The sequence below is a fragment of the Sphaerodactylus townsendi genome, linkage group LG05 (assembly GCF_021028975.2).
Source record: "Sphaerodactylus townsendi isolate TG3544 linkage group LG05, MPM_Stown_v2.3, whole genome shotgun sequence".
Lineage (NCBI taxonomy): Eukaryota > Metazoa > Chordata > Lepidosauria > Squamata > Sphaerodactylidae > Sphaerodactylus > Sphaerodactylus townsendi.
The window spans coordinates 39,075,360-39,099,045 of NC_059429.1; the positions used below are offsets into that span (position 1 = coordinate 39,075,360).

Sequence of the window (23,686 nt, forward strand, 5' to 3'; positions counted from 1 at the left end):
CCACGACTGTTAACCCCTATACCACAATGGCTGTTAGGATGAGTCATGATAACTGACCCAATGTCATTCATTGAATTTCATGGTTAATGGGGAGTTGAACCTATGTCTCCCTATTCCACATTCACTACTCTGTCCATTATATAACACTTGGTCACTCAGTATGCAGCGGCAAAATCATAACTACCTGTGTGCCATAACTGCTGCTGCCGCCCTGTGAGCTAACAGTCTGGACCTGTAAAGAATAAGGAAATTAGCGGTGCTACCATTAAAGGATGATCAAATGCCATTTTGTTTGAGAAAGTAAGCAACATTTAATATGCAAACCTTGCTCAGTTGCATGCAGATTTCTTCATAAGAAAAGGCAACCCAGTATAGACAGAATTATTTTTATATGCGTGTAAATATTCAAGTATTTATTAGTACATAAAAGGTATGAGTGTGATGACTTTTTTCATGTTTTAGATTATATTGTATTAGTTTTTCTTATTTTTGGTTTCTTATTCTTCTCTATGATATGAATTAGATATGTATTTGATATATATTATATAGATACAGTATAAGATAGTCATCTCTTGGATGAATATGAAGATGGAGGTAGAAATATCTGTACAATATTGATTTTGTGCCCCCCCCCCGCTTTCTTCTCTATATGTATTCTTTTTGAAGAATTTAATAAAGAATTTATATTTTAATTTTTTTAAGAAACAGGAAGCCACAAAAATACAATCAAACCAAGCCTTCTCCAAAGCCTCTTATTTTACTGCACTCAAATGATATGAAAGCTTCCTGAGCCTAAAGTATTCTATGCTTCTTTCTCCATCTTGATCTTCAAATGACAGTATAATAGCATTAGACATGGTGGAAATTGTACCACATGTTATGGAAAAGCAGAGGAAGAACCTGACATATGGCTAGAATACATCTTCAGTGGCAGCCTGACATTTCTTACAACATTGTTCTCTCCTGATGCCAGAATCACTCCTGACAAAATTTATGTAGTACTGCTGTTGTGGGTTTTCCAGGTTGTGTGGCTGTGGTCTAGGGTTGTTTTTGCATGGCCAAAATATCCCAGGGTGAGCAAGCAAAATATCCCTGTGCAGCTGAGAATTCTGCACAGTTCCCAGTCCTAATGCGGGCCTGCTGCAGTGTTGCCCCATGATATTTACCTTAGCCTGGGATTTTCAAAAATCGCCATTTTGAAGGTTCTTTTAAAAAGTCACGGTGTGACCCTGCTTGTGCTGTACCATGCAAAAACCAATCGAGAGCATGACCGGTTTATTTTTCCCACTCAGCCGCCTGATCTCCCCACCTGACGTCCATTCAAGCTGTCACTCAAAAACAACAGCCAATCAGAACATGGGACACTGTGCATGGTCAGACATGCTTCTGAAGTAAATACAGATGTCCGGCTTATGCAGAGCAAACTGGAGCATTTCTTACTGGTCCTAACTCTGCTCCTGGGCAGAAGCGGGGAGCTGTGAATAGGCAGAAACCAGAATAAAATAGACTTGATATATATGATCCTGGTTCAACCCCAGTGTAATTGTGCCATGCAAAAATGTCCTAGTAGTTTTTGCTCCTAACATTTTGCCCACATTCATGGCTGGCATATTTAGAGGCGTGTCATAGTGAAATGTGTCTCACTCCATGACACAGTGTGGAGTGATTGTATGATGGGGTATATATTTTGTCCACATCACAGGGGGATGAGTACATTTGCATGTGACTGAATGGAGTTCATTTATAGTTGCATTTGCTGTTGCACTGGACCCATTTGCTGATGCACTACCAATTAATACAACCAGAGAAATCAGCAGCAGTTGAACATGCTCTAAGTCAAGCTGGACATAGAATCTTATTTGAAGACACAAAAATTCATAACTCGGATAGCTGTTGTGTCAGGCTACACAGAGGAGCCAGAGCCACTGAAATCCAGAAACACCAGGACAATTTCAACAAAAAGGAAGAAAGTCGGAAAATCAACAAAACCTGGCTACCAGTATTAAAAAACACCAAAATCAAAGCGCAGAGACACTAAAGGCTACTGCAAATGAACTGCACCCACACACATGCTAGTGAAGTTGCAAATGCAAATGCAGTTGTGAATGTGATTGCAAATGCAACAACAAATACAATTGTAAATGAACTCCACTCAGACTCATGCAAATGTGCCTAACCCCACCCATGAGGTGGAAAAAATATATACCCCACCATACAATCACTCCACACTGTGCCACAGAAAGAAACACATCTCGCTGCGAAGATGGTAGCTACAGATGTAAGTAAAACATTAGGAGAAAAACTACCAGACCACAGGCACTCAGCCCAAAAAACCCACAACAGACAGTTGATTCCAGCCATGAAAGCCTTCAACAATATATTTATGTAGTCCCTTTCAAAAACTTCCTATGATGAGGCTTCTTAAATGATTAGGTCCTCACTCATCATTAGAAAATGATTTGCCATCTTTAAGCTCTCTGTTTTTCCTTCTCTAATTCTCTTGTCCTAATTTCTCAGAAACTGAAAAACCAATTGTCCTATTATTCATTGATGTGCCTCACATGGTATTTTGTCTGAGGCATGATGTGGCCCGGAGCTATCATGTCAGCAACCTTAATTTGCCACCCACACAATTCATGCCAGTGTAAGTGCCAACTAGAACACCACCTTCATTGGTATGATGAGGCACCCTTAAAATTGGCCTGAAGATACATACCTTGATGCAAGCTTGGCTGTTATAGGAGGATGAACTCTGTAAAAGAACAGCAATAACAATTATTTCATTGAGAAGAGGCAGTATTGTCTTCCTCTGTCACACACACACACTTCAGTCAGCTTTTTCTAGCATGGTTATAAAATGTTTTCAAGTCAGATATGGGTCTCAGCCTTGGTTAAAAACTAGCATCTAGCCCTGTAGACATGACTCATGAGTCTCATCTGTTTTCTCCGCCTATCAACCAGACTTCACAAAGGTGCACTGAATTGCCTTTAGGACAAACAAAACATAACTTCTGTGGATGCACTTTCAGATCATCTAATGGCTCTGCATTATCCCCATTCCCATATTCACAGTGGATTGAAACATGTTTTCAGCGCAAGTTGATACAGATATTTAATTCTTTGTTACACATTAATTTCACAGACTCGAAACAAAGCTGAGAGTCTTGCAAAGCTGGATAGGTATTTTTACCCATTATCATATATTTCCATGAAACAGGATTTCTTGCAAACAATGGTACTTTCCACACAGCACAAATAAAACATCCTGCAGACGTTTTAAAGTTCTATTTTGGCCTTTTGTGTTTCCACAATGCAGAGAACACATGTGTTGCTAGCTGAAACGGTTATTTTTTCCTGCCTGCTTGCTGATGGAGCTCTTGTCAATTTCAGAGTTGCTCCCGCCATTTTGTGCACTACTGCAGAGATTCTTCAGCCTCTTAGCCAGGTTTCAGAACACAAACTAACCAGGTTTGAGGGACAACCTCCCCATTGTTTGCATGGCAGTTTCCATTTCTGGTGCTCATTCTCCCCGTTAATCTGTGTTCTGGCAGGACCTGGTTGCAAGTGGCATGGATCCCATTCACACGGTTCAGAGCTGATCCGAGGGGAGGGATGAGGGTTGAAACACTGACTCCTTTCACGCCCTGGAGTGTGACGCAGAATTTAGGCAACCAATCAGCACTGCGATGCCCACGCAGCCTTTCCTTGGTTTCATTTCCGCTTTTGCGATCGGCCAGCAGAAGGGGATGCAAACATTAAACAGTCAAACGCATAACTTTGAATCGTTCATGGTTTACACAGGTAACGATTAACTGTTTGCACAGTTAAACAGTTAAACGTTAAACTTTTACACGCTGGTTTTTTTTTATCACACCCCTACAATGTATGTTTCCGCAGTGGGAAAAGGTCCCGCCCCATCAAGGCACGCCAACCAATCAGGGGAGACCGGCGAAGTGAGCTCGCCTGGTAGTGGGGATTGCTAAGAGTTCTGCAACCGGGTGTGTCTGCTGTGTGTTTGCTGCGGTGGGGAGGGAGAAACTCTGATGAAGAGGACACGGTTTCACAACGAACAGGTTTGGATCTGCGTGCAAATTTCAAGTGGGGATTCGACCTCTCTCAGCCTAACCAGGTTATAAGGGGGATTGGGGAGATGGAATAGCTTTATCCATGTATGCTACTCTAAGTTCCTTGGGGGGGAAAGGAGACCTATGTGTGAGGAATGAATAAAATGTTTTGAACACTTTAAAGTACTATATAACTGCTAAATGTTACAGTTAAAATTGTATTATAAGGACTCATAACACGGCATTGTAAATTATGCTATCAGCTGTGACACTAGTAGGCATTATCTTTTAAAGGAGAAAAGGGGTGTGATTTTGTATTTGCAATCTCGTTCATCAAACAGTTTTAATCCACCTTAATGAAAAAGATGACTTACCTTATCACACACCCGACCTCTTTGCCCAGTCTGTGCAAAAAACAAAAAAGTGTTTATTTATTTTATTAATGGATTTGTTGATGCATAGAAGCCTTACCAAGAATAATCCCCATCTGTTGTTCAAAGTCTTGCTCATTAGATATACTATAGTAGAATGTGTTAGTTGATGTCTATTAGTAGGTATAGAGCCCCCTTCTCATTCTCCCCCATTCTCCCTAGCTGTTCCTGAATATAGATAAGGTTTTTAAGGCAATTACATTAGAAAATTATTCTAAATCCTGTTGGATCATTATATGCATCTAGTTAAGATATGTAATTTATGACATTCCAAGTATTGCTTTCCAGTTGAACAGTGGTACCTCAATGGTAATGCGGATGTCTTTTGATGAGCCAGTCTGGGGAGATGAACCCTAATTAGAAAGAATGAAGAGGGGTTGTTGTGGCTTTTGTATCTGCTTTTCTATAATATATATAAAAGTGGGATACAAATAGGAAAACAGCCAAATCACAATAACAAGTTGAAACTAGAAGAAATAATTAAAACTTTTAAGGTAAGGTAAGTAAAATGGAGCCCACTCCAAATATTGTACAGTGGTCCTGCAGGATTTCCTCTGGCATTTTCACAGAACCTTTGAACTGTTTATAAGAATTGCTGTTGGCACCAGCAACAGAAGGCAGATAATGAAATCAAAGGAAGAATGTGTGAAACTTATGTAATGTAGGTGAATTGTAGATACCTGTGGTTCCTGTTCTTATCTTAGGAAATGCTGCTTTGAGGCCTGTGTAAACTAATATGTTACCAACTTAACAGGCACAACTTGTTTAACACTGCTAGAGAAAACTGAGCGGCAAAAGCTATATTAAATGTTCATATTACATTGGCAAAATATTAGATTTTGCCCCACAAAGTAGTTAATAGCTGTCACAAATAAACACAAAGATACAGTTCATGTCTTGATTCCATTTATCTATACATCAAACATTGCAGAGCTAACATGGAGTTCAGCCACATACAGGGCATAAGGATATTCTGGGACCACATTCAAATTAATTCCCACTTCTTTTTAAGGTTGCCAGATGCCCCCTGGAAACCAGGAGTCTGCCACTGGCAACATACTGATATCACTTCCTAAGTGCAGTAGTTTAACCATAAGGTTTTACCCAAATACTACATCCCCGGAACTACCCACCAATGTGCAGATACCATGTCCAGGTGCATATCAGCATGTCAGGTTGCTGCAGGCATCCCCTCTACTCCCAATCTGGTGTCATTCCTCACAGCACCCTCTCCACCTGCCAGCTAAATAGCAAGTGGGGAGTTGCTGTTAGAAAAATACAGAGTGCTTACCTGTTAGAAAAATACAGAGTGCTGTTAGAAAAATACAGAGTGCTTACCTTTCCATATACGGAGCTACCACTTGATGAAATTTGTCCACCCTGTTAAAAGAATGAAGATTCAGTTGTTTTGCTGCTTGCAAAAAATGATTTAAAGATAAAACTTGGGCAAGATTATCTCCTACACAGGTCTTAAATCACCTTAAAATTTGCCCCTACCAGATCACGGCCACACAGCCCAGAAAACCCACAACAACCAACATTCTTCTATTTATTCTGGTAGGTCTTCAGTGACTAAGTGAGGATACAAAGAGAAATGCCATCTTAACTTTCCATGAAGCGATCATTGCCTCTCAGTTCACTGTATTTGGAAATGTCTATATTTATGGGACTGAAGGAGGCAATATCAAAATAAAGGGTCATCAACACATCATGAAGCCCATCTCCCAATCTAATCAACAAAACCCATTCAGCAGTTGTATGCCTCTCTGTTGGGAATACACAGTCAAAGAGGCTAGTTGGAAAAAGGATTCTTACCTGGGACTGGATGACTTGAGAATGGCCATATTTCTGAAATAAATTTATAGATCATTAATGGTCTCAGTTTCCAAAATCCCTTGCAATGTACTGAAGTTCTGAAGCAGACACAGGTCTATATAAGAACGGTGCCTCAAAGCTTAGGCATTTGGAAACCACTGTTCTATAGTAATGACTATAAAATATATTTGTAAATATAAATTTTTACAAATTTCACAATCGGGTATTCATAGAGCTGATCTCAGCTAATGAATCAAATATGTTGAGTAAAATAAGCAGGACCTAGAAGGAAATTTTGCTTAAATTATTTGTGTTCCAGCTTTCAAGCATGCAAGTTGGAAAAATGTTCTATTGAATTAAGTCAAACTTGTATCAAGATAAATGATACTGCTGGCTGGCAAAATGCCACCCAAAAGTATTAAAGCCAATGAAGTGGAGAAGCCCCCACATTGCTGCTGCTAATATTAGAACACTAATGAAAGAAAACCTTTAAATGAACACACAATTAACGCAATATTGCTAAATATGTTATTTTAAATTACATGTGCTGTTATGAAGCATGACCTAATTCATCCAAGATCTTGTCATCTTCCTAGAGGCCACTAGCAAAAGATGTGCTTTCTGCTATCAACAGAAATACTGTCTCAATCTAAGGACAATTAAGTGAAATTAAAATGGCATATATACTATAAAGCTCAAAAAGGTTTGCAATGCAGTTGTAAATTAGCTTTCCTGCTTGGCCACCAATGAATGCAGAAACCCAGCATAAGCACATTTAAAAGTAACTTTCCTTTTTGAGCCCTGAGCACCAACGGCAGGAAAGAGGAATAAAATGGTCTAAACAGTATTTGTGAATGTTTTCTTCAACAGAGAATCTAGAGTAAATGAACAAATAATTTTTTCTCATATGTCTAATTGTTCTCTCATATTTAAAAAGGAAATGTACTTGCCGAAGAGTAAGTTTCACGCTATTAGAAAAAAAAGGGAGGGGGAGAAACACAGTGTTAGATTACTACCTGTATTATTACTTTACAAGCAATAAAAAAACAGTTGTGCCAAAAAATACAACAGGCTCTAGAAAATTGTTGCTGATTATTTTTGTCATTGATCATGGCAACAGTGGGTCCCACCCATTTTACATTATTCAATGCACTCACATCAACACGGCCTATCCCCTCCATTTGAGTGCCTGCACAACTCTTTAAAAGTGAGTTGTCATCAACACACCTTGTCTTTTATATAAAGATATAAAGCAGACATAATTTAAAAATGCAACCTTTGCTGCCAAACCCTTGCAAGTGCCTTTATCTCAAGCAGAGGCATAGCTCCAAGGGGACGGGTGGGGGTGTGGCGAGGGGGAAACGGGGTGGGGGTGTGGCGTTCCGAGGCAGGGCGGGGCCGGAGGAAGCACCAGTGCACCGGGAGCTTTCCCCCCTTGCTATGCCTCTGATCTCAAGAGATGCTGAGCAAAATTAAGGTTTGTAATAAATAGTCAATTGCCATTGTATTCTGGAAAACATACTACATACAAATGTTTTAAATTCAATCAGTTTCATATTGATTTGTAAAATGTGCTTCTGGTACTTGGTTAAGGAGAAAAATTCCTTGGAGGACAGACTACAGCAGGGGTCTGCAACCTGTGGCTCCTCCAGATGTTCATGGACTACAATTGGCCATGCTGGCAGGGGCTGATGGGATTTGTAGTCCATGAACGTCTGGAGAGCCGCAGATTGCAGACCCCTGGACTACAGGAAGACAGGGGAAAAACTCAGCACATCTTTTTACTAAAATGGAATTCTGGCCCACCTTTAGAAGTCACTGGGACCTATATGGGTTGACATGGTCAGCCTCCATTACATCTATCTCTCTGTTCTCTGAATTGTATCAAAAATGTGAAGTTGAAAAAGTGCTTACCTCAGGTGGGAAAGGTTGAGTCTCTGGGTAGGACACCACCTTTAAAAAGAAAACAAAGAAATTGTAATTTCCAAGAGGGAAGGAAAAGCAAAGAAAAAGGAAGGAAGGGGGGAGAGAAAAAGCAAAGAAAAAGCATGTGATATGCTAGGAACTGGTAAAACTATAATACTTCTAGAAATGTCAGGAAATAATATTTTTTCTCTTCCCCTACCCCAGACTGAGTAATGGCTGCGTAATACCTAAAAATGATCCTCCATGATGGAAGGATTTGCTGGGTGACATTATCTGGCTGGTTTAATTACAACTGTGTGGTCATGAGGAAAAACACTTGCTAAATTGTCATCACTCTATTAACTTTACGGCAATTTACAGCCAATTAAAATTTAATCTGACATTTAAAATTTATTGGTGATGGGAAAAAAGCATACCTTGGGACCTTTCTCTACAGACACCGACTGCAAGAAAAAAAACTCAATATAAGCTTGTATATTTACTTATATATTTCAAACATTTTATATCCTGTCATTCTGTTCACCACTCAATGTGATAAAAGAATTAAAGAATTAAAATAATAAAAATAAAATACACACAAGAAACAATAACCAGCAGCACAAATAAAATCAAACAGCATAAAGTATATTCATTTAAAAGAGCAACAAATAATCATAAAGCACTAACAAAACAACTAAGATATTAGAGTGATTTATTATTGTTGTTTTCAGGTAAAAAATAAAATAGTTTTATGAGATCGTTCTAAACAAATTGCTATGATCACTAGAAGAAAACCAAAACTTTTTATTGGCCTATTATGTACCAGGTGTCTGTCGTGTGGCGGGGCAAATGTCCATCGCAGCAAGATTTCTTGCATAGATATATTTCATTTCCCCGAGCCCCACTCTCCTTGAGCAAAGAAACATCACTTTAAGCACAACTTTCATTTTTTTCACTGCCAGAGTTGGGGAAATTTGCCAGTGAACACAGTGTTGCTTTGGACATCTTCCCTCCACCCATCACCAGACCCTTTCACTGCCTTCCACATTTGTGCACACCTCTCCCCTCTTCAGATTTACTATTACTTCAATTTTTTGTTATTTATTATATTGATATATTGATAAAAATAGAGAATCACTGCAAAATCATGTCTTTTATTGCATTTGAAAACCGGGGGGGGGGGGGGGGAGATTATCTGTGTGAATGTGGAGTGGGGAGAGATATCAGTTCTAGGACATGGTCCCCTACTTCAGCAGAGTGTGGTTCAGGGAATTTCTTTGCTTTTTTCTTTGGGGAGGTTATTTTTGGAAAGGGGCTATAATATCGATATAGCTGCAATCACAGTCAGGTATATTGATATAACTGCAATTTAAAGGACTTTAACAAAGCCCATTATCTGCAACTACCAGGTGTGATGAGATCTGTGCCTTAAAAAGGGAGTTGATGGACAGAGTTCAGAGAACCAGAAAAGCAGAGATCCATTGAAACCAGCAAGCAAACGGTTGCCTCCTGTGTAAACAGAGAAATGCAAGGAGATCACACTACTGCCCCACTGTGCCATAGCAGCAAGAGCAAGGGCCCCACGCTCCCCCTGCCATGCCGGGAAGCGAGGTGCTTTTGAAAGCCTTGCAGAACCCGGTTGCCTCGGCAGGAGGCTTCTGAAAGGCTTTCAAAGGCGCCTCACTTCTCGGTATGGCAGGGGGAGCGAGGAGGCTTTGAAAAGTCCCTCACTACCCCTGCCATGCCAGGAAGCGAGGCACTTTTGAAAGCCTTGCAGAAGTTGGTTGCCGAGGCTTTCAAAAGCGCCTTGCTTCCCAGCATGGCAGGGGGAGCAAGGAGGCGTTGAAAGGCCCCTCGCTCCCCCTGCCATGCTGGGAAGTGAGAGGCCTTTCAGCAGCCGGTTTGCCGAACCAAGCTATGTTTAGCTACCAGTTCTACCGGCTGAATCCCACCTCTGGCTATAGTCTTCAAACAACCAATTGTATTGTCTATTATACCTATCCCCCCTTTTAAATAGTTTTGAAGATTTTATGCTCCTTTGGTATTTATGCTTTTGTTTCTTTTATATACCCATATCTCTTGTGCCCCCAACTTCCTTTTACCAATGGGTTTTGCTTTTATTCCTTTTAGATACATGTCTACTGTCTTAATATGTTTTACCTTGTAATATGTTTTATCCTTTACTTTATTTTCTATATGCTGCTCTGTGACTTGAATTAAATGTGACCTGAATTAAAGTTGTACTGCAAAAAAACCCAACAACCTGTAAAGCAAAGAGAACTCTTACCTGACCATATGAAGACTGACCACTAATGTCAGCTGCACTCTGTTAACAAAACAAAATTCAATTAATAATTTATTCCAAATAATTTAATTCAGCATACACTGAGAATTAAAATGATGCTCTCTTTGGTCCTCTGTTCAATGCACAAAGAGTTGATCAAAAGCTAAACTTATTACAGCAACGTTAATAATTCAAGCAACAGATAATAAATTTAGCCTAAATCAGGACCATTGCTTCCAGCTATGGAGTACACTAGCGGAGAAGGAGGAAATGGGAATTCATTAGATGAAGTATGTACAGTCAGTAGATGGCTCTACTCAGTTTGTCAGTATTCTTCCATATGATGCATTTCCCAATTACTATTCATATGTGACTATTCCTTGATATACACCTAAGTGCCTCACTGTCTAGAGAGAGGTATTTTAAGGTACCATATCTGATAGAGTATGCAACTGCGATGTAGGTAGTATAGACACTCTATCAGCCCTATCTAGTGGGGGCAAAGTGACTCCTGGAACAGGCAATTGTCCAGTTGTCCACCCCACTGGCATAACTGGCACTTATGCTGGCAGGGAGAGCTAACATGGAAGTGAGTGGGCATCATGGAGCTCTGAGGTCCCCAACCCAGAAGCGGCCTCCTGACCCAGAGCTGCATTAGCCTAAACACAGACGGTGGCGCAGTTGAGGGTGAGATACAGTGCCCAGAGTCCCATTGGAGGTGGCATGGTGTTGCTTTCACTGCATCATCTCGGGCTGCCGTGGAGGATTCTTTCCCATGTGGATTGAACTGTATATCACACAATTTTTTTTAATGAACTCATTTTTCTGATGCTAGAAATCTTTTAATTTTTCCTTTGCTCCAAAATTAGGATCATATGGAGACACGCCTCTTTTATTAGAAGATAATATTAGACCTATTACTCTTGCCATTGCGAAATTTTGCATGACTGTGATTGATTTCTGTGGCAGTTCAAATGTAGCCTACTTCTGTATTTCAATAACCTGCTTAAAACTAATAAGCAGCATGAGGCAGAGAGGGAGGTTAATTGTGTGTTATTGAAAGGAAGAGGAACTGGATGCCTTTGCTGTGCTTCCTGAGAATTAGAAATGGCAACATCTAGGGCAGAGGGCAGAGGTCAGGTAGTACATCTGCTCTGCATGCAGAAAATCCCAAATTCAATCCCCAGCATCTTTGGCTGGAAGAATCAGTAGGCAGGTGATGTGAAAGACATCTTTTTGAGTCTCCAGAAAGCTGCTGCCAGAGTAGACAATAGCAATTTTGATAGACTAACGGTCTGACTCAGTACAAGGCAGCTTCATGTGTTCAGCATGAGTACTGTACTGGGCCACTGCTATAAAAGTTTATCATCAGAATCCAGACCTCCAAGGATTCAAATTAGGGTCTTATTTTTTTGTACCCAGAATCAAGAATTTGTTACTCATCCCATGAAGAAGATGGTGCATAATCTTTCTAGGATTGGTTGTTTAATTGGCAATTTTCTTTCTATAGGTATTGCTTTAACATTTAGGTCACTCAACTAAAGATTTAGTTGATCAGTAATCAGTTATGAGTTTTACTGTTCTACAAACAGATCATTTCTTTGTATACATGTGAGTGCTAAAAGCAGATGTGGTATGATTCAGATCAAAATCATGGTGCAAATGGATAGTGGCTAATCCTTGCTCCCTCTGCTTGTTTTAAAATCTGAAATGACTCCCAGAATTTCTGTTTGCCCCAAGGGGGATAACACACAGTCAAGATACAAACAAAATGTGCACTTCTCCTGGAAAAGCAAATAGAAGGTCCAAAAGAAAACGGCTTCCCTCATACCATGGTCCAATTCAGACAGTTACTCCAAATAATTGCTATTTTAACAATAAAAATGACTGGAGATCAGTTCATGGCTCTTCTTGCATCTCACCTGATTTGATCTTTACTTGACAGGCTTTTAATCAGTTTTTATACCTATGGTTACTTCTTTTGTATTTCTCCCCTAAAAATGTCTCCTAACCTGAAAGAATGGAAATCTCTGTTCTGCTTTTGAACTTTTACACATCATGTCAGAGACAGAGTGATGGTTCAGATGGATCAAGAAAGGAAGCTCATCTCTTCAGCAAAAATCATTCTAAGCAAAAACTTGACCCATTTTGCATATCCCAGTATCTGGGACCAACACAGCAAAGATTCTCTGTAGGATGCCAAATAGTTAGCAAAACAAATGGATTCCTTCTATTTCTTTCCTGGACAGAGTGCAAAAGCCTTGTTTATCTGAGAGTGCAAGTGCTATTATGACTGTACTATAATTCATCATGAAAACACTCTTATTGTACAGTAAACATTGATAAAAATAGAAACAAGTGACAAAATAAGACTTACATCTCTGCAAGCATGTTTGTTGTAAACATCAGCAACTCCACCCTGTGGAAAAATGGTAAAACAGCTGCATTTTTTTCACTAGGCAAGATAGTCAGCACAGCTCATATAACACTATTATTATTAAAGAATTACTATCAGAATCATAACTTATTAAAGGGTGCCTTTTCCTCCATTGGTCCTTTTCATCTGAGTCTTCCAAGTGACCCAAAGAGTCCTCAGAGCCAAGAGAGGAGGAGTTCCCCTTCACCTTATTCTTCTTCTTGTTAATTATGTCTCTGTCTCAGTCTTTCAGCCTGAAAAGAGGGGCTGAATGCCTTCTCATAACCCCCTCCTCGCAGCCATTTCTGCATAGGGCAGTGCATTCACACAACCTGACCATTTCTGTTGTATCATAAGAGGCTTTAAGAGACTCCATTCATTCATTCAACCTTCCCCAGCCTCTTACTGTTCTGAGATCACACCTGGAAGCCACTAATCGGCTGTTGGTGTGGTGATACAGCTTTAGAAGGGCATAACTTCACAGTGACTGCCAGCATGGTGTAGAGGTAAAGTGCAGCAAACGCTAATCTAGAGAACCAGGTTTTATTCGCCAGTCCTCCACATGAGTGGCAGACACTAATTCAGTGAACTGGGTTGGATTCCCCACTCCCCCGCATGGGGCCTGCTGGATGACTTTGGGCTAATCACTCAGAACCCTCTCAGCCCTACCTACATCACAAGGTGTCAATTTTGGGGAAGGAAAGGTGATTGTAGAGAAAAGCAGGGTATTAAAAACCAGCTCTTGTTCTTCAAAGAGATTCCCGCACTCCAGAATAAAGGTTTGGTGTCCCTCCATAAATTTAACAGAACTCAACCTGAGGAAGAGACATATGTAGCAAACAGTTGCAGGAGGTTAGTGTTATAATACAAGTGATGTGGGCTGTAGGGAAGAGCTGTAGAAACTTATCTTCTAGAGTTTTGCTCAGTGCAGCAGAAAATGGACCTTCACAAGGATTTCCATTTAGCTTACCATGGATAATTTGTTGCTATGGGAACTAATGCCTGTTCTAGCAGAAATCCAATAAGTAGAAAGTAAAGCAACCAAATCAACTTGATTTCAGAAACAACAGATCAAAAACAACAGATCTTCCAGGGAGACACACATTCCATTTGGTGAACTTTCCCACTCATCGGTAGTATCCTCCTAGAATGGTATATTCTGAAGGGTTCAGTGCATGGTATACCCCAGGTGGAAAATATGTTCAGCAATTTAGGTTCTTGTAGAGTAAGAAAACTGGAATGTCTTCAAAGCCACCTGTTAATGGGCTTTCAATTTCACAGAGGTCTCAAAGCACACTAATGACAAAATGCCATAATGGGGGAAACCTGGTAGCTTCTTTGAAAACATCTGCAAAGTGATTCAGTCTCTCCATGTTATTTTGCAGTAACACAGATACATCACACATTTTAAGATATCTGGTGACAAAAGAATTTATACTAAGACACCATTCTGATTCAAGACAATACTTACTCCAACACAGCTAGTGCTGCTCCCTTGTTTAACTACAACAACCTGCAATTTAAAAAATGATACTAGTCATAAACTGATTTAGAAATAAAGGCAGGGGGTGAGGGAATCCTTACATGTCATGTACTGCAGAGAAATTCTAAACATTTGCTTGAGAGGCTCAGACAACCAAAATAAGATGTTCTGGAGACACCTTAGATTAAAGAACCCGTCTCCTCATTTTTTATTTTTGGTGTGGACAGCACAAACAAAAATAAAGTGCTAGAGGACGTGGGGGGGGGGTTCTCACCCACCATGCGTTTGATTGTTCCTGCTCAATTTAACCATTCTACTTTCGTTTCCCGCTGCCCGCCATTTTCTGCTTTTGACTCCTTTGTGCAGCCTGCCATTTGCTGAAGATCCCCTTGGATATTTGTTCTGCAGACATTGCAGATGTCCATCTTTTTAGTCAATAAATTATACAATTGAACTCAGCTTTTCCTACCAATTTCACCAATGTATAGTTTTCCCATTTTTTAAATTTTCAATTATCTGTCTTTGAAGCTATGATGACTCAAAATGAAAATCCATTCTAATTTTGAGTCATCGTAGCTTCGAAAATACATCAAAAATTTTAAAACCCAGGAAAACTATACATTGCTGAAATTAGCAGGAAAAGCTGAATTCTATTGTGTACTTTATTGACTAAAAAGGCGGGTGGCCACGATGCCTGCAGAGCAAATGTCTTAGGGGGTCTTCAGCAAATGGCAGGCTACATGGAGGAGTCAAGAGGCAGTAGATGAACAATGAGGGAAAGGGAAAGTAAAACGTTTATAATCTGGGTAAAGAAAAAACACTTCCTTGTTCTGCACAGGCAAGGGAAAATGTCTTGACCCTGTCTTGGAAGGAAAATATTGCTCGTTTAGCATTTTCTAAAAAAAATGGGTTGAGCAGAAATGAAATGTCTTGAAGACATCTTGTGGAAAAAGCTGTGCGAACTTCCTCCTCTAAAAACTTCTTTTAATGTCCCCAAGACGTTTTATTTTGTGCTGTGCACAAAGGACCAGTTTCCTGGCCTCTTAAACATGTTAAGGATTGGATGTGTTTCTAAGAACCACTGCTCAGGGTTCTCCCTTTTTGAGTGCTAACTATGATTGTTACATCTGCACAATACTGAACGCTAAACATAACATGGTTTAAAGATAAGTTTAAAACTGAATTCAAACTGTCGTTGAAAGCCAACTGTAGTACAGTGGAGAAGTGGAGAGAGTAACACTAGAACTTTCTTCTTATGCCATTTCCTCTCAGAAATTCCCCGACAACACAATCCCAAAGTGATAAGCATTCATCAAGAATCCAAGAGTGGCAAAAACAACTTGGAAGGTTTCAGGAGAAAAACAGCAGAATAATTTTTTAAAAGTTACATGCTACAGCAAATCATTTTTTCTAAGGATTCTTTGCAATGGAATAGCATCCGTCAGTTAAAGTTTAACAGTGTAACTTGGACTTAAGAAAGTCTTGAGAAGGAACAGGAAAATTAATTCAAAGTAATACAAAGAAAGCAACATTTACCTTGGACTGGCTGCCACCAATCTGAGAATATCCTTTCGAACCCTGGAAATAAATGAAGTATTCAAAGGCATTACAATATGGCAGGGGATAAATATAGATCAAAAGTAACTGTGTTTTGCATTCAGATCACACAATTTATCAGTGAAAAAAGAAAAACCGTGCATTCGTAAAAGTGAAAATGGCTCTGAAATTCTCATTCTGTCAAACAGATGTTTTGCCAAAACCAGCAACATCTGTAGTGTGAACAAATAAGGTCTAGTCTGCAATGGGGGAAAAGGGATAGGTAGCACTTGTTAGCCATGCTATTATCTTTTCTTGATTCCAAATTGATTCCAAACTGATTCCACATTTTGATTTGTCAACTAAGATTCCTTTCAAAAGCAGAGGGGAGAAAACCATGCAGACAGCAAGAACTAGGGATATTTCTGAATTTTGCAGACATACTCTCTTGATTCAAAAGTGCCATGGTTTCTCCCTTCTGTCGTAGTTTCTCCATGCTGAGCATGAAACTGCAGTTGTCATTTTTACTGACTGTCCTAATAGATATTTGATAAAATATCAATGCCTGCTTTTATGCCAACTATAGTGTTCTTAGTCCCTACAATTTTGGCATTCCTACCTTGTCAACTAGGAAAGCACATTACATGGTATCCGTTAAATACATATTTACTGGGTCAAAAAAGGGAGCTGTACAACAGATCAGAAAATGAAACTGGCCAGCTTAAAAGACTAGAGAATATTACGCAAATGAATGATCTTGAGAAAGCAAAATTATAAATGAATAATTTGTGGTTGAAACAATATTTTTGTGCGGTAAATGGACTGGATTTATATTCCCTCTACTAAATGGAAGCCTTCTTTCACTGGAGGATGAAAGGAAGATTCTGCCATTGGAGGAAGACACTGACTGAGCAGAAGAGAAACTTGGGATCCAACCCAGGTTAACCAGGTGCAAACATGCACATTCTTCTTTATAAAGAATGGTAGGCTTTGGACAAGTAATGCTTACCTGGCCACAGGAACTACTGCCTGATCCACCCTGCCAAAAAAAACACAACAACCCACCGTGAATTATTTTTCAAAAGAACTATGTTACTATTCTACTGGTATAAAAAAACACTCTGAACTTTTGTAGAGAAAAGGATGACAGTTAAAACTAGTTGTCTTGATTTTATGAAATGAGAAATGTAAAACTGCTATTCATCTCACTGCCTGAAGCAAGTAAAAGTTATTTCCACACTATCATGTAGAAAGCATCAGCAAAATGAAAGCAAATCCACATATTTAAATAGCTAAGGAATGTTATATTCATTTCAGTGGATTTGAATGATGTCTATTAAAGGTTACCGTTTTAAATAACTACAGAATAAATAACTAACAAGGTACAGGTAAAAGGCTACAGTACCTTAAATACTAACAAGTTTTTATTCTACAATAAACTTTCATGAATTAGTTCCCACTTTGCCCATGGAAGCAAATGGTAGAATCAGAATGAGTTCATCTATAAGGTGCTACAAGACTACTGTTCATTTTTGCTGACACAGCTGATTAACACAGCTACCCCTCTGGAATAATTAATATTGGCTATGTGCCAAAAGGCAAACTTGTCAAAAGTTTGTGAGACAATTGTAACTTTTGAAGATTTACAAAAAGTAATGAATAATATTAAACCAAATTGATAGAGGCCTTCCTATCTTGGTGGGTTACAAGCAATTCAGTTCAGTCTCTATTTACCTATATTAATAGGAGTTATTGCCAAGAGAATCTGCATAGGATTGTGGTCCTAATATTATTTTGGGAGGGAAATACAGTGCATGTTGCCATTTTTAACAAACCAATATTGTGGCATTGTGCAGATGAGTCCATATGCAATTAAGAACAGCTGCTATGAGAAAGTTAAAGAAATTATTGAGTGAAGGTTCTTACCTCTCCACACTTTATCTGCACATTCACAATGGACTGAAAGAAAAATTAAAAGTGTTAACAATTCATAAAAGGTGTGCCTAATAATCTTGAACAAAACCAGGATGTCTCGATATGAATGATTTTATCAATGAAAATTTTCGTATTCTTGCCTCCCTCTCCAGCTATCGCCCCCAAATGCTACTTCTGTGGGAGGGGAACATCCACAAACAAAAATGAGGGGAGGAGTCAGAGGTCTGTGAACCTGGTGCAAATTGCCCCCTCCCACTCATGGAAATGTTAAGCAGGATTCAACACAATAACTGTTGTTATCCTTGATGTGGCCAGACTACACATGCAGTAGCATTGGGAGGTATAGTCCTAAAGGGATAAAACTGATTGAACCACTTCAGACTGCAAATATATATGGGGATTTCATTGGAAGGGTTCCCACTGCTAATCATGCCATGCAAATGGAAAACTACCACAGTGCTAGATTCTTCCTCCAATATATGTTTTTCGTGTGGGGGAAATAAAGACAAGTGCTTCACCTTTAATCAGCGGTGCTATAATCCATTCTATTATTTCATTTCACCCTTTCTGCGACATGCACAAATTCAGCCTTTGGTTACTTGTTAATTCAGGCAATTATCCATCAATGCCACCCACAAGGGCAGACTTAGTGATTCTAGAGCCCTAATCAAAATTCCAAAATAGGGCCCCAGAACTGCCCCCCCCCCCACGCACACACACACTACATTGCTACCCCCCCCCCCACCTCTAGGGTCAATCAGTAGGTTGCTCTTGCCCTTTGTGAGGTGGTTAGGAGTCACTACGGACACCAGAAACCAGCTGCCTAAGCCTCAAACAGGGCAGGTGCAAAGAGCAGTCACTGCAAGCTTGCTGTTTGAGCTTCAGGCATGGCGGGTTGAGTGGTGACAGAAGTCTACTCATCTTCTCTCTGTCCTTTGGGGGCCAGGCCTATGGATGGTAAGCATGGGGCCCAATGAAGTTTCTCCTGTTTCCCATTGGCTAAGATCATCCCAAACAATCAATTCGGTAGGTGATCACTGGCTGTCTATCAGCTATCAGAGTAGGAAAAAGCATTACAGTCCCACAGCGATGCCAATATAAAGGCATCTCCCCAGCAAATTTTATACATACATACACAGAAAAATCAGAATAGTCATGGCATGATGGTTTCCCTCCATAAGGTAATATTTAACAGTATTTAAGTGCATGTGGAGGATTCACAGGGATTCATTTTGGTGCTAAGGTGACATAAGAACAGATCTTAAGGAAGTAATCATGTGTTCATTCATCTGGATCAAGTCACATTTTTTAAACATGTGCATGTGTTCCATTAATTTAAAGTCCCCTTTTCATTCATATATAAATACATAGTCTGTAATAAGCATTTCATTAAATACCTTCCTCCTGCCTTTTCTTGTAGAATTTCTCTTGGGGTCTTCAATTTTCTCAAGTGTCTCATTTTCTCTATTGGAGTCATCAGTTGTCTCAAATGTCTCATAGTCTATCTCAGGCCCAATTAAGGAGTTGAAATCAAAATTTCCATCATCATATGTGTCTGAATCAGTGGTGTTCTCAGAAACAATGGATGTTATAGAATCATTGGCTACCCCTGAGGTATTAACTGTCATGGAACCATTGACAGTTTTGGTATCATTAGTTTCTTTTGAATCTCTGGGTGAGAGGGTTTTACTATGAACACCAACCCAGTAGGTATCATAATCTTGAACAAAAGTTCCCCTAAGGAAAAAAAATAGAGATATTGTTGTTTGAGCTTTTTTTCTAACAAAATATTTTAATGTGTAATAAGTGCAACATCATTTCTCAAATGACTTTCAGCAGGAAAAATGCTTATAGAGGAATTCCTTAACTTTTAATTGATAGATTTCTATTTGACTCAATCATCTGTCCACTTAGGGATAGGCAAGCTATATTACCTACTTGTGTGTTCGTAAAAGTGCCTGTGCATGCAGGGGCTCTTCTGCACCAGGTGTCTGCTGCACAGCAGGGGCGAATGTCTGTCACAGCAAGATCTCTTGTATGGATTATTTCCCCAAGCTCTGCTTTCAATTTCCATTCTCCCCTGTGCCAAGCAACTCTGGAATCTTCTGACGTGTATCACAGAGAGAAGTGCACACTTCTCTCTGTGATACACCTCTGAAGATTCCAGCCACAGATGCAGGCGAAACATTAGGAACAAGATCTACCAGACCATGACCACGCAGCCCAGAAAACCCACAACAACCAGTTGAATCCAGCTGTGAAAGTCCTTGACTATACATAGTTTTTAATAATTTATTTTAAGACATTATTTTAAAGGTCCATTTGTAAATATCTTACAATACATTTACAACTTACATTAGTCGTATCTTTCTTGTATTACGAGGAGCAACCCACATAGTGCTAACTCTGTGCTTTACATTAGGACTTGTGTGACTTACTGCTGAATTCTGAAATGAAAATACATATAAAATTGAGATTCATGAAAACACAGGTATATTTGCTTATAAAAGTCAAGGAATACAATATCTGAGACTTGCTATTTATGTCATTAGAGCAAAAATTAATGTTATAATTATAGCAAAAAAATATGTGAAACAGAGGAATGAATTTTAAAATGTGACTTTGATTTTGAAAATTTGAGGTCAGATTTTGAAAAATGACCTCAAAGCTTGACATTTCAATTTTTCAATCAAGGTCTGACATCACTTTTTTTTCCTGTTAAGGGTTTATTTATTCTTATTCAGGGGAACATTTCCTGATAAATCAATGAAGAAGTATTGGAAACCATCAAATATTGACAGTCACAAATCAGATACTGTTGAATGTTGACTACTTCTTCAAATGAGGTATCAGATTTCATTAGAATAACTGAGTATCAAACACTGATGTTTAATACCAAACATACTATCCAATAGAAATAATTAGTATGTATGGATATGAAAGTTGAAGAGCAAAGAGAGCTGACAGGAAGAAAAATTATTAATCTGAAATGTGGATTTGGAGGAAAGTTTTACAGGAATTATGACTCAGCAAAAAAAAAAAAAAAAGCAGGTTCTTGATCAAATCCAGCCTGAAATGTACGGTGACCAAACTGAGGCCATCGTACTTTGGTCACATTATGAGAAGGCAAGACTCACTGTAAAAGACAATAATAATAGAAAAAGTTGAAGGTAGAAGGAAAAGAGGAAGACCCAATAGAGGAGGATTGACTTGATAAAAGAAGCCACACTCCTCACACTGAAAGACCTGAGAAAGACTGCTCATTAATTGTTAGGATCACCATGGGTCACTCTCTGGTAACCAGTTGGTGGTAGAGGAAACCAGCAGCACATTTAGACCAATGTGCACCAGAAGGGACATCAACATGTGGGGATGTTCTGGTATTTGGGTAAAAACTCAGGTCCGCTTTTATCATAGAGTTTTGCCCAAGTACCAGAACACCTTCATAGTCATTGCTGTTTTGATGGCATCATTTCCAGTGCATACCAGAAGTGATGTCATCACATTGCTGACAACAGAGAACTAGGCCTAAATTTGCTGTTGGTAAGTCTGGCTGTCTGAACGGTGCCATTGGGAGGGGCTTCAAAGCAGGGGATCTCACCGGCTGCTAATGTCCCTACTAACTATGTATTCATCTGGCCATCTACAGAGAGCCCTACTCATTCTTTGTGTGTTGTTCTACTTAAGAACATAAGAAAGAGCCTGCTGGATCAGACCAGAGTCCATCTAGTCCAGAACTCTGCTACTCGCAGTGGCCCACCAGATGCCTTTGGGAGCTCACGTGCAGGATGTGAAAGCAATGGCCTTCTGCTGCTGCTCGCAAGCACCTGGTCTGTTAAGGCATCTGCAATCTCAGATCAAGGAGACTGATCAGCCAGGTACAATCAGCAGCATTCCTGATCTTGTAGAAAACTCTGGGCCCATACCTTTGTAGGGCTTGCTGTTTACGTTTGGTAAGCAATGTCAGCAGGGCCAGCAGGAGAAATCTTTCTGCATGTATAAAATATACATGATTTTATAAAAACCACATGGGACTATTTAGCTTATAGAGGAGACCAAATAACCAGACATATTTGTTACTTCAAATTTAAGTGGCATCATTTAAAAGACTGTAAATCCTCTGAACAAATGAACACATACTGAAGTATTGAAGCATGTAAGGCCTTGTGTGTTTCGATCTACGATGCGAAATGTACCAACAGGAATATTTCCGTCAACTTCTCGGGCTTGTAACATAAATCCTTTAAATCCAGATTGCGATGTTCCTTCTAGAATCACTAAGGGAAATCGACAGATAGACATTTATAAGTTTTCCATCAAGAATTTTTGCCATGGGGAGCTTGTTTCAGACAAACATGCAAACAAACAAACTGATTTGTCCGTTATAAGAATTCATAAAATGCATTCTCCACCATAACAATGACAGCCATGGGGGTGAATAGCAATTAATCATCAGTGTCTAAAACCTATATATAGTACTAGAACTGAAGTGCACAGAAGGAAGGCAGTGGGCATTTGAAATTGCATTCCATTATTCAATTAATTTTATCACTGAAAGTACGGTGGTTCATATTGCTTGAGTTTCATATTTGTGAATATATAATCATAAAACATTTTTCCTATATGTTGGGATTGATGCATTACAGGTGAGTCTATTATTTAGTGCAAATTCTTTGTGTTGCTACCGGTGCACTAACCCCCAAATTCTGGTAGCTGCAGCTAGGAGTTCTTTTTATCAGTGTCAGTTGTTAGCTAGCTGCTAACACATATATAAGATTATTGCAATGCATTTTGCATGGGGTTACCCTTGCAAAATACTCAGAAATATCTGTTAGTATTGAATGCTGAAGCCACAATGTTGGCTACAGTGGGCTACACGGACCATATCATTCCAGTCTTGTGCCATCTACAATAACTCCTAGTTTGGCTCTGAACCCAAATCAAGATGAAGCCGCTATTTCTAGGATTACCATTTGCCCGTCCATGGCAGGTAAGCTGCCGAACCCAAACTCGAGCAGTGGAGCAACAGTTGCAAAAATGGAGAAAGGACAACAATGTGGACACTATGATATCATTTCCATGTGACCACCAGTACAGAGTGTGAAAATTCCTATGGCTTAATGTGGGAGGGCTGTAACAACACATCTGGTTGATCACATTGTGGCATCCTTCATGCTGCCCCTCCTAGGCCCTGCACCCCCAAAACTCCCAGAATTGCCAAGCCTTTTGTCGTTGTCTTCTGCCACTGGGTGAGAACTTTTTTCATTTTATCTGGAACTCCCTCCTTCCTGCTCTTATGTTTTATGTTACTGTTTTACATGCTATTATTGTGTGTTTTGGTTTTGATTGGGTTTATTAATTTTAATTATCTTTCTTAAGGTTTTGTTTTAACTGTTGTGCACCTTCATGGCACTGACGAGGAGGAAAGGTAGCATAAAAATAAAATGTTAAGGTGAGTCAGCCAACACAGAGGAAACAATCAAGGTTGACATAGCAAGCGCTATATTTCCTCAACAACCAGACCCTGTTTCAGATATCTGTCATGATTAATCACTTTTTTTGGTACAGTGTTTTTAGTATTTATAAGGTTGTACGTAATTTACCTTGTATTTCATTTCCTGGATCATATCTATCAAAAGATACAGAGATAACAAAAGGTGGGGAAGACTTCCGTGGTTCAGCTCCATGGTCTGGTAACATGGAATCACAAGCTATTGAAACATCACCAAATGGATATCCAAGAACAGGGCCCGTAAATGTAGCACAAAACAGAAGCACGAAGAAAGGATATTTCTCCATCTGAGAAAAGACAACAAG

General features: G+C 39.4%; 1 protein-coding gene across 2 annotated transcripts in view; it reads right to left on the reverse strand.

Moving 5' to 3' along the window:
- LOC125432373 overlaps positions 1-23,686 on the reverse strand; it is a 47,286-nt gene that overhangs the window by 9,948 nt on the left and 13,652 nt on the right. For both annotated transcript variants that reach the window (XM_048495835.1, XM_048495834.1), the window contains exons 2-20: positions 23,473-23,668; positions 22,010-22,146; positions 20,225-20,316; positions 19,267-19,606; positions 17,861-17,893; positions 16,944-16,973; positions 15,935-15,976; positions 14,387-14,428; positions 12,877-12,918; positions 10,503-10,541; positions 8,653-8,679; positions 8,225-8,263; positions 7,261-7,278; positions 6,311-6,343; positions 5,834-5,875; positions 4,798-4,848; positions 4,439-4,468; positions 2,717-2,752; positions 185-232 (exon numbers count right to left, since the gene is read on the reverse strand). In XM_048495835.1, the coding sequence (XP_048351792.1) occupies positions 185-232; positions 2,717-2,752; positions 4,439-4,468; positions 4,798-4,848; positions 5,834-5,875; positions 6,311-6,343; positions 7,261-7,278; positions 8,225-8,263; positions 8,653-8,679; positions 10,503-10,541; positions 12,877-12,918; positions 14,387-14,428; positions 15,935-15,976; positions 16,944-16,973; positions 17,861-17,893; positions 19,267-19,606; positions 20,225-20,316; positions 22,010-22,146; positions 23,473-23,668 (1,317 nt within the window). The remainder of the gene's footprint in view (positions 1-184; positions 233-2,716; positions 2,753-4,438; positions 4,469-4,797; positions 4,849-5,833; positions 5,876-6,310; positions 6,344-7,260; positions 7,279-8,224; positions 8,264-8,652; positions 8,680-10,502; positions 10,542-12,876; positions 12,919-14,386; positions 14,429-15,934; positions 15,977-16,943; positions 16,974-17,860; positions 17,894-19,266; positions 19,607-20,224; positions 20,317-22,009; positions 22,147-23,472; positions 23,669-23,686) is intronic.